Source organism: Meleagris gallopavo, chromosome 8 (assembly GCF_905368555.1).
Source record: "Meleagris gallopavo chromosome 8, MGAL_WU_HG_1.1, whole genome shotgun sequence".
Lineage (NCBI taxonomy): Eukaryota > Metazoa > Chordata > Aves > Galliformes > Phasianidae > Meleagris > Meleagris gallopavo.
The window spans coordinates 20,429,274-20,442,447 of record NC_139411.1 but is presented as its reverse complement, the minus strand read 5'-3'; the positions used below and the strand labels follow the sequence as shown (position 1 = coordinate 20,442,447).

Below are 13,174 nucleotides of genomic sequence, written 5' to 3'. Positions count from 1 at the left end.
TCGTTGACTGGGTAGTCTGAGTAAATGCTATCACTTGAAAATGCCATCCCAACAGAACTGCATTTAGGAAGACTGGGAGGATCACACCTCTCCAACCAGAGAATGGATGTGTTTGTAACCAACATTAGTGAAAAGCCATTAATCCTTATAAATGGAAAAATGAACAACTCATGCCTCTTTGAATTGTACTTTTCATAGTACGCCTTTAAGAAGTCTCCCCTAAAGGACAGTACCTGGGTGCCAACAGAAAGCATCTACAAAAGAAACTACAAAACGAGTTGGATTGCTTCAGTTCTAGGATGGTGAAAAGTCAGCCTGCTCACTACTGTCAGTTCAGTGCAAAATGTCTGCTGCAAAATTTTAGCTTTGAATTTCAGAAATGAAACATGAACCAAAAGATCTCACTGCAAAATTCAGGGCCAATTTTATCCATACTCTATGAAAGCCTAAGTTTATTATAGCATTCAAAATTAATTGGCTTGCTAATTTTTTCAAATACCCTAGTAGAAGTTATGAAAAATATCCTGGATGCTATATGCTATCTATACAAATATGTAATTAAAAATCACTACAGATTGCAACCACAGATAATTTATGCACTTCCCACTTTATTTAATTGCTTCTTGTCAAATTTAACATATTTTTCCATTACAGGACCATGAAGCAAACAATAACGATGAAAGTAAGTATTCTGTACTGTAAACATGGGATTTATTGTCAATATGTCACTGGTAACCTTAACATACCATGCAGTGAAGTGTGTCACTGTAAATGTTATCTGTATCAGCCAGCAACAAGGAAGAAATACTCCTGAACTGTTTTCTAGTACAATCAGAGTGAAAACATGTCAAGAAAATTAAACCATTGGCTTTTTTTTTTTTTTACTTCTGATATGTTAACACAGAAATGCAGTGAGGAAAACCCACTACTCAGACGGAGTTAATATTGCATACTAAATATTTCATATCTGTTTCTAGATCATAGCTTCAATAATACACAAGAATCTAAGTTTCATACTGGAGCAGCTCCATCTCCATTACCAAGGGCTCTGTGAGTAAAAATAATAAGAAAACTACTTCTGGGAGGGTGGGGCTAATTAATATTGGCTGTATTGGGAGCCAACTCCTAACCTGGTCTGTGGCAATCATAATTCAGGAATAACTTTTTATTGCAGTTCATGAAGAATACCCTGACTTTAGCGGAAGGCAAGATATTCTTTCATTATTTCTGGAGGAATGCTGTTTGTATCCCAGTGCCATTGCCTTTCACTGCCTGCTGCTGATGGAAATGCTGGCTGGCTTGCTTCATTTACCAAAGTACAGAAGCAATAGCATGCACGTGTTTAGTTGCTAAATGAATTCCATATATCAGCTAAATAACAATGTTCTTTTTCTCCTTCCAATTTACAGAAAGAAAACTTCTAATGCAGTAAATCCAGCAGTAAGTTGATTTATAATTGCATAAGTAAATGATAACCTTACACGTGATCAAACTTGATTTGATCATGAATTATGATACAATGTAAAGGCACAGAAAAAGTAGAAGGGACACTAGGAAAATAAACAAACATGTGGGTGCAGTCACATGAAATAAGTAGTAGTGAGAAAGCTAAAGCAGAAAAATGTTTAGATTAAATTAACGTTTGGATTTTATACCCTACAATCATAGAATCATTGAGGTTGGAAAAATCAATAAGATCATCCAGCCCAACCACCAGTCCATGCCATGACTGTGACCATGTCACTCAGAGCAACATCTATCCTTTTCTTGAACACCTCCAGAGACAGTGACTCCAAACTTCCCTGGGCAGCCTGTACCAATGCATTACTAATCTCTTTCCGAGAAAAAACATTTCCTAGTGTCCACCTTGAATCTCCACTAGCACAACCTCAGTTCATTACCTCACATCCTATTACTATTATCTGGGAGAAGAGGCCAACCCCCACTTTGCTACAGCATCCTTTCAGGAAGCTGTAGAAAGTGATAAGTCTCCCCTGAATGTAACAATACACACATACTGCAAGGACTGAATTAAAATGAGGAATAAGAAGGAATGTGGGCCATTAAGAAACATCTCTGAAATATATAGGGCCTATGTACAAAGCACATGGATTTACTTTAAGAATGATAGCTCAAGAAAGACAAAAGATTTTACCAGAATTAGTCATTTTTTTTCAATAAGTATTTCATCTTTATAGAAACATCCCAAAACTACTGTGGGAAAAAATGAGAGAAATTGTTGAAATTTTCAATTAAATTAAATTGGAAAAATGTTTTGAAATTGACAGTTTATTATCATTGATTTAAAATAGGAAGGAGGAAAAAAAAAAAAGAATGCTGAGAGGTGTTTTACTGATGGCTAAATTGGCAGTCTGAGCTTCAGTAAAGAAAAAGGGGTTCAGACATCTGTATGTACAGATTAACAAAGATGAAAATATTCAAATTTTGATTCAAAAGTATTTGGGATGAACTCTTCATTTCTGGACTTGAGATTAGAAGGAACTATAAATTACTCATGGGGATAATAATTAAAAAAGAAGCCTTAAAGCACTCATCTCTGAATTTTTATTCTGTCCATCTATTCATCCTCGCAAACTGGGATTCTTTCCAAATCTACTTCACAAAATTCCAAGCTGCATTGCCATACAGCCTGAGGCTCTTCTCAGAATGGCCATGCCCCTCTATCCTGATCCCCACAGGACACCATCAGTTCTAAATGTAAACTAGTTAACAACAACTATAAAAAGATATTTGCTGTAAAAGTGATGTAGTGACATTCCACTTAATATTGGAATTCCTTGTGTTTTGTTGCAGAAACCATGCTTGCCTTACAGAGACACCTTCACTGTAAATGAAGGTAAATTTTCTCTACTACTTCAGGGAAGTTGACATTATCAAAATTATTTATTTTGCTTATTTGAAACAAACAACATCACATCCAATTTATCCTCATTATATTTTAGGACGTTAGTTTTAGCAGTTTAGAACTGGATCTGGCCAGCCTTAGTTGCACTGAGTATCATTGTTCTCTAAAAGAAGCCACAATAAAACTTCTGAGGTTACTGGCAGTGTAAGGCACGACATAATGCAGAAGCAATGTGCCATATAGTCCTCAAAGTGGAGATGTGGGAAGGGAGGGGAAGCATGAGCACATCATTCTGAGCTCAGCAAGGAGCACCTCATGCAGAGATGGCTCCTGGCAAAAGCCAGTCCCTCACACAGGCAGAAAATATCTGTGCCAGGCGGCAGCACCTCGAGGCAAAAGCTCAGCTGGGCCCACTGCCTGACACAGGGTAACTGCAGCTCCACTGCTGCACCTCATCTACTGAGGCTGTCTTACTTTGGACAACATGTTTCTAAAGAAATGCTGACTCTGATTTGTCTTTCCCAAACTACAGAGAAACCTACAGCAGCAGAACGACGACGAGGTTCTGGCCTTGAGTTCCCACTTCCACCTCTTCCAAGTGGTACCTCAAAGTAAAAGCCTTTTCCATCATCTTTTGAATATTTCAGTGCACCAACTCCTTTTGTTCAGTCTGAACACAGATGGGGAAAGTTCAAAGGAGAGCCTTCTTTTTCTTTGTAACCTTCTGTTTTTTAAAACTCACATTTCTTGAAAACTCCCAGCAGCAAAAAATCAAATGTGGCAAATACATCAAAACACTGTAACTGCCACCAAAAATCAGGGAAAACTATAACCTCTGATTAAGCAATGGAGGTTTAAAGCAGATGTTTAAATTACTGATTGTCAATACTAGTGGGAGTTGAGTTCTAAAATACCTGTATTTGGGTCTTATCTCTCAATGGACAAAGGTGAGCTGGAACACATTTTACCATTGCTAGCTTCATATATGCAATTTTAACACTTTCAGAAAAAGGTTTCCCTCAGACTCTTTTGTAATTTCTCTGTTTATTTCAGATCTTCGCTCCAAAAGCCCTTAGTTCTGCCAAGTAAGTATTGTTTGGATTGTGAATTAATATGTGATTGATTTATAACTTCCAATTAATCTTTAAATTATTTCAAGATGCTACGTATATTCATTGGTTCAGAATTAACATTCCTCTCTGTAATGCATACAAAGAGATCAGGTATAGTTCAGCTAGTAAAATTAAGGGACTCTTTCAGAGTTGTTTTGCAAATTACTGGAGATTGGGTGCCTTGCTCCCATTTGTTAGTACTGAAAATTTCTACTAAAGGCAGATGGGTCAGTTCCCATCATAAGATTCTATCCATCTTTCTTCCCATAATGGTTCATGTTTGTGCAATAGTCTGATGCCCTCAAGGTTTGTCTGTTTCTGTCACATGACTGATATGCTTGAACATGTAGCATAAATTCTTACTAAAGAATAACTCTATTTTTTTTTTAAGTCATTTGATACTAAATGATGCTCTAATTAGCAACGTGTCTTTAACATGCTCTTGTTTGGTGCTTATTTGGTTCCTAACAACTTTATCACAGACAACTGGGCCCAACAGCCAATATCCCTTCAGTATTCCCTGCCATCTCTTCCTCCTCATACCAGCCTTGTGCCAACTTTTATTCACTTCATCAAAAGAACTGATTTCCCCATATGGCACATCATCAGATGTTCTTCTTAAGTCCAGAGTGAATAGAGTAAGATATTTCCTTTTCGTAGAAATCCATTATTTTATGAAAGAGCTTTAACACTTATCTACTTGAGTAAATTTCAGATTTTCTCCTGCTAATTGGACCCTTACCTCCACATCTTAAAATACTCTTTGTTTCAGGCTCTGTGCTCTCTTCAGTTAAGACAAAAAGGCTTATAGTTGCTCAGGCCATTTTCTCCACTTTAAGTATAGCAATTATGTTTGGTATTTGAACCTTAAAGTACCACTTTGACTTGAAATTGATTTAAAGTTATTGTTACTAGCCCTATAATTTCATGTGCCAGTTCTTCAGAGTTCAGGGATAAAGAGTGCCATTCCCACCAGTTCAATTGTACTAATCTGTATGAGTTTTGTTTCCAATTTGGTTGTGGAATCCTCCATTTCTATACCAGAACTCCTACTGATTTAGGACATACAGTATCTTTAAAATCAGTAAAATTCTTACTGCAGGCAGCCTAATTTTTTGCTTTCTTCTTTCTTTTTTTTTTTTAAACAACTAAGGAATTTGTAATTTTTTCTTGTAAAGTCTAATCAGCCTGACTCCTGACCACTCTTAATATATTCATACAATGAATTTTTCAGTTGCTGCTTTTGTAGTTGGTCAGTCAAAATTTGACCCAAAAAAAAAAAAAAAAATTCTTATTCTTGAGGAGCCCTTTTCAAGTGATTATTCATTCACTGGGAGCTGCTACTGTTCCTCTCCACTTAAAGTGCAACTTCCAGATGGTTGCACTTTTACTATAAAGAAATTCTAAAGCTATTTCACATGCATCTTCCAGCTTTCCAAACCAACATTTTTTTTGAGTCACAGCATGATCATTACAATGAGATCTTCCATAACTCCACTTTCTGAAACCAAAATCTGAATAAGAATTCTATAAGTGAAGATTAGATTAAGCAGTCTGCAAAATATTATGGCCAGGAACAGGAAAGTGCTCACCACCTTAGTCACATTTTTTTCCCCAGGTGAAATGAATGGGATACAAACCTCTCGTTATGGCAGAATATTTTCTACAATTATCTTCTCTAGCATAATAATCTGTATTTGTACATAACTAACTGTGATCCGAAGCACGAAGTTGGACTCTGATCCTTATGAGTCCCTTCTGACTCAGGATATTCTATGAGAACCATTACTGTCTTTGGCAAAGATTCTATTTAATCACAACAATTATCTATACTTACTTTCCATTTCTCTATCGTGTCATTAATATGCAACAGTACTCAACCATTTCTGAATTTCTTTAATTCTTCAACGCCTGTATTTCAGCCATAACAACTATTTTCTACTCTGCTTTTCCACTGCAATTTTAATTAATCTTCATAATCTTTCCTATCAGTTCTGCTTCTCTGTTTTGCTGTTTAGGTTTCTTGCACACATGTACAAACATGCAACTTGGATTAAATCAGTGAAAAAATATCTGAGCTACATTAGTTTTGCTGACTCCCTCACCATGTGACTGCCTCTTACCCTGGGCTGAGTGCTTTTTCTTTGTCCTTTGCTATAGAATCACAGGGTAAAAATTATATTTGTTTACTTCTTTTCTTTTTTTTTTTTTTTTAGGCATTTTTCTTACATGTTAAATCTAACTCTGGTTACAAACCAACTCATTTCCAAACTATGTATCTCTCTGGAAGGAAGGGCTCCTTGTAAGCAGGCAGGTGTCCCAAGCACCAGCACAGAGCCCATGTGTTTACAGTATGTGGTTTTCCTGAATAATACCAAAGGTCAAACTTTTCCAGATCTCTGATAGGCCTTGAGACATACCAATTTCTTACAGGAAAACAAAACATACTTTGAAAAATTACCTATGTTGTTCTCTCTTTTGCAGAGGTGCCTGAAGCCCCAAGCCGTGCTCTGGGTACTTCCCCTCACAGCAGCATTTCATCCATTTCAATTACTGCGGACCAGGTATAACATCAGCTAAGTTCATGGTACAGAAATCTTATCCTTTGCTTTAGAGTAGCATTTCCACCCCTCTCTAAAAATTATGCTCCTTTGCTGGTGATATCCATGTTATTGTTTGCAATGAAGATTTTTCTATGGCACAAATCATCTAAATGTTTGCTTAAAGTCAAAATGCTTAGAATGCATAGCATAGAAGAGCTTCAGCAAACCATGAAAAAATGCATAAATGGCATTATACCAAACCTTGGCTTTGTACCACTCATTTTAAACAAATCCTGAAAAGCTAATAAGCTTTTCAGGTCTTCCAGACTTCCCAGTCCATAATAATCTGACACCATTTGAAACAAGAAAATCTTTGACTACATACTTGGATCTAGATAGCTGTGATGAGCTTCTATTTTCCTATTTTCTAAAGTATAGTTGTACATACTGAGTTCTGAAATAATTATGCAACCAAGACATCTGCAGCTATTAGCTGCTTTTTGTTGCAACATTAAGCTTTGAGTGATTTAAGCAAATGCAAAGTTATTTTCATGTCGGTGCTATTCCCTTCATTCACATTTTGGAGGAATGGAAACTACAAAATGCATGAAGCCATTCTCATTAGTCCAGTAGTCACAAGCAAGGGAAAAATAGTTTTGCTGATTGCAAAACAAAGGCTCTATTGTGCAGAGCCAATAACATTAAGTGTTCTAAAGTCTGACATGACAATGATAATACAACAGTGAGGAACACAAAGAACTTGAACTTCTGGAACAATTTTAACAATGTCATACTGGAAATTTATTACAAAAATCACTTTCAAAAAAACAATCCAACAGACACTAAAACAGCTTGTAGCAATTATGCTTTCATATAACAGCCTTGGGCAAAACCACAGTTTAATAAAACATTCATTTTATTTTTTTTAAATTAACTGTTGAAGTTAGTGGTGTTTTTCCACCAATTATGTATAATGGAGCTGTAGCATATCTTACAATATGGGTGCTTATGGACTTGACTTTTGCCCTAAAGGTTCATTATTTATTTGGTTCCCATCCAAACTTTGGTGGCAGATCTCTGTGGACAGATTATAGCCCATAGAGAGGGCTAGGAAGGAAGGTTTTGGAGCAGCTGACTTGCTTGTTCTGCTGAACAAAGATTGGTTTGCTGCAACCATTCCTTAAGTGGCTGAGTACTTTACATACTTGCAATTCTTTTCTTTGTCTTTTTACAATTAATAGTGTGACTGGAAAAATACATGGAAGAATCTTGGAGATAGAGTTGCATGTTATGGCTCAAGCCAACCTACAAATTTAGTGCAGTGCCCACAACCAGGAGTCTCTGCTGTCTCTGCTCTCTCCTCTATCTCCCCTCCCAGCCATGTGCTTCTGAACATGCATCAAGCTGAGCCAAATTAAACTCACAGAAAAACGACATGTCAAACACACATACACAAAAAAGAAAAAAACAACCAACAAAGGCAAAACACAAAAAGGTGTGGATTTTTTTTCCCCTATGATATTACCAAAGCAAACTATCTCATTGGGAGATCAGAGAAGCAAGAAAATGAGGACAAGGGAGAGGCCAAGACATTCCATTATCAGCAGCAAGGAAATAGCCATAACATGCAAATTTCTCTTTTTTTTTTTCTACTGATGCGACAGATTGCTTTCACAAAGCTTCCATGAAAATGAATTTTAACTTTGTTACTGTAAAGTTGGAGCAAAAGGGTTCAAATGACTCTGAAGGTTAATACTCAGAAGTATTGATTATGAAATACTCTCAGCATTATATCTATAGCCTTCCACACTCTTGAGTTAGTTTTGGCATCAAACTTCTCAGCAAGAGCTCACTTTTTCTGATTGCTGGTTTGATAACCTGTTACTTCATCTTTTAGCCATTGGAACCTGATAATGTGTAGGTCCTGTGCTGCTTCTAATTCCTCATTCCCGTCTTTCCACAGGTCTTTCCACACCTCTCCAAAATCTCCATACTTTTTCTTAGACAGCGCTTCTGTTCACAAACTTACATTCAATCCTGCATCTTTGTATTACCACAGCTTCTCTTATTCAAATCATAATCTTGTTTTGCACTCCCAACTGCCCACTCCTCCTCACATCTCTTCATCTGTACGCTTCCTTTGCAATTAAAGCTTTTATCTTCTAAACCAGAATCCACCTATCTTTAGGGTACCAATAATCCTACCTTGTATCTTAACATCTGCACCCATGTCTGCATCCATGAAGTCCTTTGGCCTGTGTCTTTCCCTAGAAGAAAAGGTTCTGGTTAGGTTCTCTTACTGTACAGAGCACTGCCAAGTATTGAACAGACTGGAGAGGAGAGTGGTGTTGGTGAGGTGCTCACAGGGAACACTACACGTAAATAGGACTTCCGATAACTTACATAAAATACAAGCCACTCTTGTATTCTGTCACAGATGTAATCCTTCCCTACAGGAAACAGGGCATTTTATGCCTTTTAGTCAAGAGCTCTGCTTTAAATGCAAAGATATATTCAGTCTCAGTCCAACAGGGAACCTGAACTGAGCCCACATCTCATGTCTCAGGTGCTGTATAAATAGAGGAGAGATATTAATTTTATTTTTTTGTAGCACAGCATACATTTTTGTGCTCATTTAATAACATCAAAAAGCCAGAAATGCACTTGTCCTACCTTCATGTTAGCCAGATGCAGGCAATGCTGACCATGTTCACAGAGAGCCTTACATATATGGGAAGCTTCATTCCCAAAGTTAGATACCTACCTACTCTGGATATTGTACGGGCTAGGCCACAGTCAAGCAACATCTAAATTGTTCAACATCAAGCTATTCCACAACAAGTCCTGAATGCCATCTTTAAATTCTACTAGAATATCTTAATGCATTAAAAATGCCAAACTATGCTCTAATCAAACCTGAAGAATCTTCTCAGGGTTTATTCTGGAGCACACGAGCCTTCTATCAGATGTTACCACTGTTTAACACACTAGTTTTCCTTTGCTCTTCCTCTGGTCAATAAAAATGGTCAGTTCCTGGTAAAGAATGTTCTGAATTCTGTGTTTCTTGAATAATTCTGCATCTGAGTTCTTCTCAGCCATTACTACTGAGTAGTAACACTCCCACATACCAAATTCTTTATTATTATTGCTATGATTTTGCAGGTGAGACTCACTCTCTCATTCTTTCTAGGATGCTGGTGTTCATAGTAAAGCATGGTATGCTGCAACCTGTGATCGGAAAACAGCAGAAGATGCACTGTATCGATCTAACAAGGTAGGTCACTCTTAAGGAATGTCTGTTTTAGGAATAACCTCAGGTGTTCAAAAAAAAAAAATAATCAAGACAAGCAGAAATATTCTAAAAACTTCAGTTGTATGACAAACAGATCAGAATACCCTGCCATGCAAATAGTGTCAACCATAAAATTCTTGTGGTGAAACTTTCACTTGTTATAGAAGCATAACTAAAGTTGCCTCAGTTTTGTTCAAAGACTGCTGCACTGCAAAGAATGCTGTTACAAATTAAGAGATTTTCCTTGGTTCATGTGCATGCATTAAAACAGCAGGCAAAGCCCTGTTACTTCTAAATCATCTCTGACTATCCAATGGATCATGTAAAAAGGTTAGTATTTGGAAAGACAGATGCTGCAATGTATTTTGATGTGATAACACTAAGCATTTTAGTTATTTGGAGAATGAGTCCTCCTCTCAACTAGTCTGTCTACAAGGAATTAGTAACATGTAGAGGTGCATTCCTAGCATCAGTTGAGCTTTCTTCTCCCTCTCTACACAAAGCAGGATAGAATGCACTGGGGTTGTCAGCAGCATAGGTTGTTGCCAGCTACTGAGTACTGGGCTACACTGCCAGTAGCTATAGTTCTGGAGAAACACTTCTGCTGTTCCCTTTTCTACCTACTGCCACTGACAGTAATTTCATTTCCTCATAATGTGTGAAATCCAACAGACTGCTGTCACTGTATATTTTTCTTCTCCCTTTGTCTGAACAAGAGGAGAAAGGAGGTAAAGCACTCTTAAACCTTTCAAAGCTATTGTTAGACAGCAGGAATACATGCTACTTCCTGCTGTATGATTTTCCTAATGATAGAAAAGGATTTAATGCTATTACAATTTTTAAAAATTTGAAAAAACAAGAACAAAAAAAACCATATTAAGCTTAAATTTTTTTTAAGTTATATATTTTTCTTTCTTTAGGATGGATCTTTTCTAATAAGAAAGAGTTCTGGACAGGATTCAAGACAACCATACACACTGGTTGTGTTTTATAACAGAAGAGTATACAACATTCCTATACGTTTTATTGAATCAACAAGACAGTATGCATTAGGAAGAGAAAAATGTGGTGAAGAGGTGAGATTTTCTTTTTTTTCCTAACACTTATCTATCCTAACAGTTATCTATCTTTAATAAGGACTGAAGTAAGTTGCAGTATGACTTGACAGGATTCTTCATGCACTGTGACTGAAGTATACCAAACTAGAGAAAACATTGTTTACATCAGCTCTTTATTAAATTAAATTTTTATTTTTATTAAATTTTATTAATTTTTTTATTAATTTAAACCAGAGATCAAGCTGAAAGCATACTCATAACTACTCTGAAAAGTTATCAGGATCAGGACTGCAGATACTAGATAAATCCTCCATCTATTTCTAGTCACCTTCTACCTAAGACTCCAGTTCTAAAGTTTCTTGGAAAATTGTAAAGGACCTCTAACAAAAAGAAAAATAACTGTATCTTTAATTCTGTTTTCAAATAAAGAATATTTAGAGTGCAAAAATCACAGAAAATTATTCTAACAGCAGCATAGAGAATTGGAGCTCAAATACCAATAAATCTGTGTGTCATCACCACACAGGAGGGGGCTTCTCAGGCATGTGAGAGTACGCTTGCCTCAGCCTAATTATCTGCCTCACAGGCAATGGTTCATAGGTTACAGAATAATTCAGAAGCCTGGAGTTTATCTGGCCTTTCACAAAGAGTCAAAAATGACTTGAAGGTAAAAAGAAAGATAGTCCCATTTGGATGGAAACAAAAAGGAATATCAACAGGCCTAACAGATTCAGGGTGTTAATTTATAGTGGTTGACCTTAAAATAGCTAAAACAGCACTCATTGATAGCCATCTGCACCATATTACATCTGGAGAGTCCACTGCTCCTACTGAGGCAGCCAAACTGCAAATAAAGCAGATCCTAAACTGCTACACAGTGTGTAGCTTGACAGATAAAGGTTAGCTGTAAGTGGTGTCTGTTCAGTATGCTAGGTAATAAACTCCATGGCTCAGCTTGTGCAGGAAGCAATCTCCAATGAATAGGAGCATGAGATGATATGCTCCTGGCTCTATCTTACATTGTCCACATTTAATCTGTCCACTATTGCAATTGAGACTGAGAGCAGGACTGGTGCTCTTACCAAAAGGCAGAACATCTCACTCAGTAAGAGTCATAGTTCCAACTCTCCGTCATGCTGGGAGAAGTAAGAGGGACAAAAAATGATTCTATAATTACTGTCAATGTTAAAACATTACAACAGATACCACTAATTATTTCTTGTTTTCTCTATCCAGCGTTTTGACAGTGTTGCTGAAATAGTAGAGAATCACCAGCATACCTCCTTGGTTCTAATTGACAGCCAAAACAACACAAAAGACTCAACAAAACTGAAATATATTGTAAGAGTTTCTTAACTGAACTGAAATGCTGAAATGAAGACTGTTTTTAATCATTTGCTTCAACACCCCAAAACGTGTGGATCAGGTGTTTAAAAGAAGAACATCCACAATGATGGATAACATCTACTGAGCAGTAAGATTTGCAGTTCAAGTCCAACTCTGTCTCTATACCAGAAAAAGCCTACTTAATACAAGAAACAAAGTGGACACACGGTCATCTGTGACTTCCACCTGTGACAACATGGGTATTGAAAGTCAGGTGAACAGCTGCGTACCATAGCCTTGTCCTCTGACTGTTGTTTAAAGATGTATTTCCCGTAGGACATTCTCACTTGAAAAGTGAGAATATCCACAGTGGTCTACTTGTTCCATTTGTTAAGTTTACCACACATCACTGCTGTCAGTAATTTCTTTGTAAGGTGCACAGCCCCAGAAATAAGAGCAGCTGAACTTAATGTACTGCTGTGTACAAGCTGGAACTAGGACTGTACTTTACACGAATAAAGCTTCACAGCAATAAAGCTGTCAATGTTTTAGATTAATGGACATGTTGTCCTTCCCTTCAGCTTTACTCTCTCATTAATATTTGTTTGTTTTTTTCAAATGTGCAAATAAAGTTAAATATTGTAAAGTCAACTGTGTACAGAGGCAGTGCTAAATGAATTTTGTTAGCATCCTTCTAGAGAAAAAGCATCAACTCACTGTCGTGGATGTTTCTTACATAAATTTTTTCCTTCACAAGCCTCCTGTTGTTACAACAACTGTTTTTACAGCTTTAACACAGATATCTGACTTAATAGCTCTCAATCTTTTGTATTTAAATAAGCTATCATTGGAGGCCTAAACACATTACCAAACTAAATACCAACTAAATTCTTAATTGTTAATGTGTCTCAATTAATTTAGAGACAACAACAAAAAAGCCTGATCTATTACAGTGTTTTACTTCTTGCATTATTGAC

At 36.8% G+C, this 13,174-nt stretch overlaps 1 protein-coding gene across 9 annotated transcripts in view; it reads left to right on the top strand.

The window, feature by feature from the left end:
- The window catches only part of BLNK (B cell linker), a 93,104-nt gene extending 80,256 nt beyond the window's left edge, over positions 1-12,848 (top strand). For all 9 annotated transcript variants that reach the window (XM_085229382.1, XM_085229383.1, XM_085229384.1 and 6 more), the window contains 10 exons: positions 655-682; positions 978-1,050; positions 1,410-1,440; positions 2,815-2,857; positions 3,399-3,477; positions 3,920-3,951; positions 6,463-6,542; positions 9,712-9,795; positions 10,734-10,889; positions 12,108-12,848. In XM_085229382.1, coding sequence (XP_085085508.1) covers positions 655-682; positions 978-1,050; positions 1,410-1,440; positions 2,815-2,857; positions 3,399-3,477; positions 3,920-3,951; positions 6,463-6,542; positions 9,712-9,795; positions 10,734-10,889; positions 12,108-12,227 — 726 coding nt within the window. In that variant the 3' untranslated portion in view covers positions 12,228-12,848. The remainder of the gene's footprint in view (positions 1-654; positions 683-977; positions 1,051-1,409; positions 1,441-2,814; positions 2,858-3,398; positions 3,478-3,919; positions 3,952-6,462; positions 6,543-9,711; positions 9,796-10,733; positions 10,890-12,107) is intronic.
- The last annotated feature ends 326 nt before the right edge of the window (positions 12,849-13,174 follow it).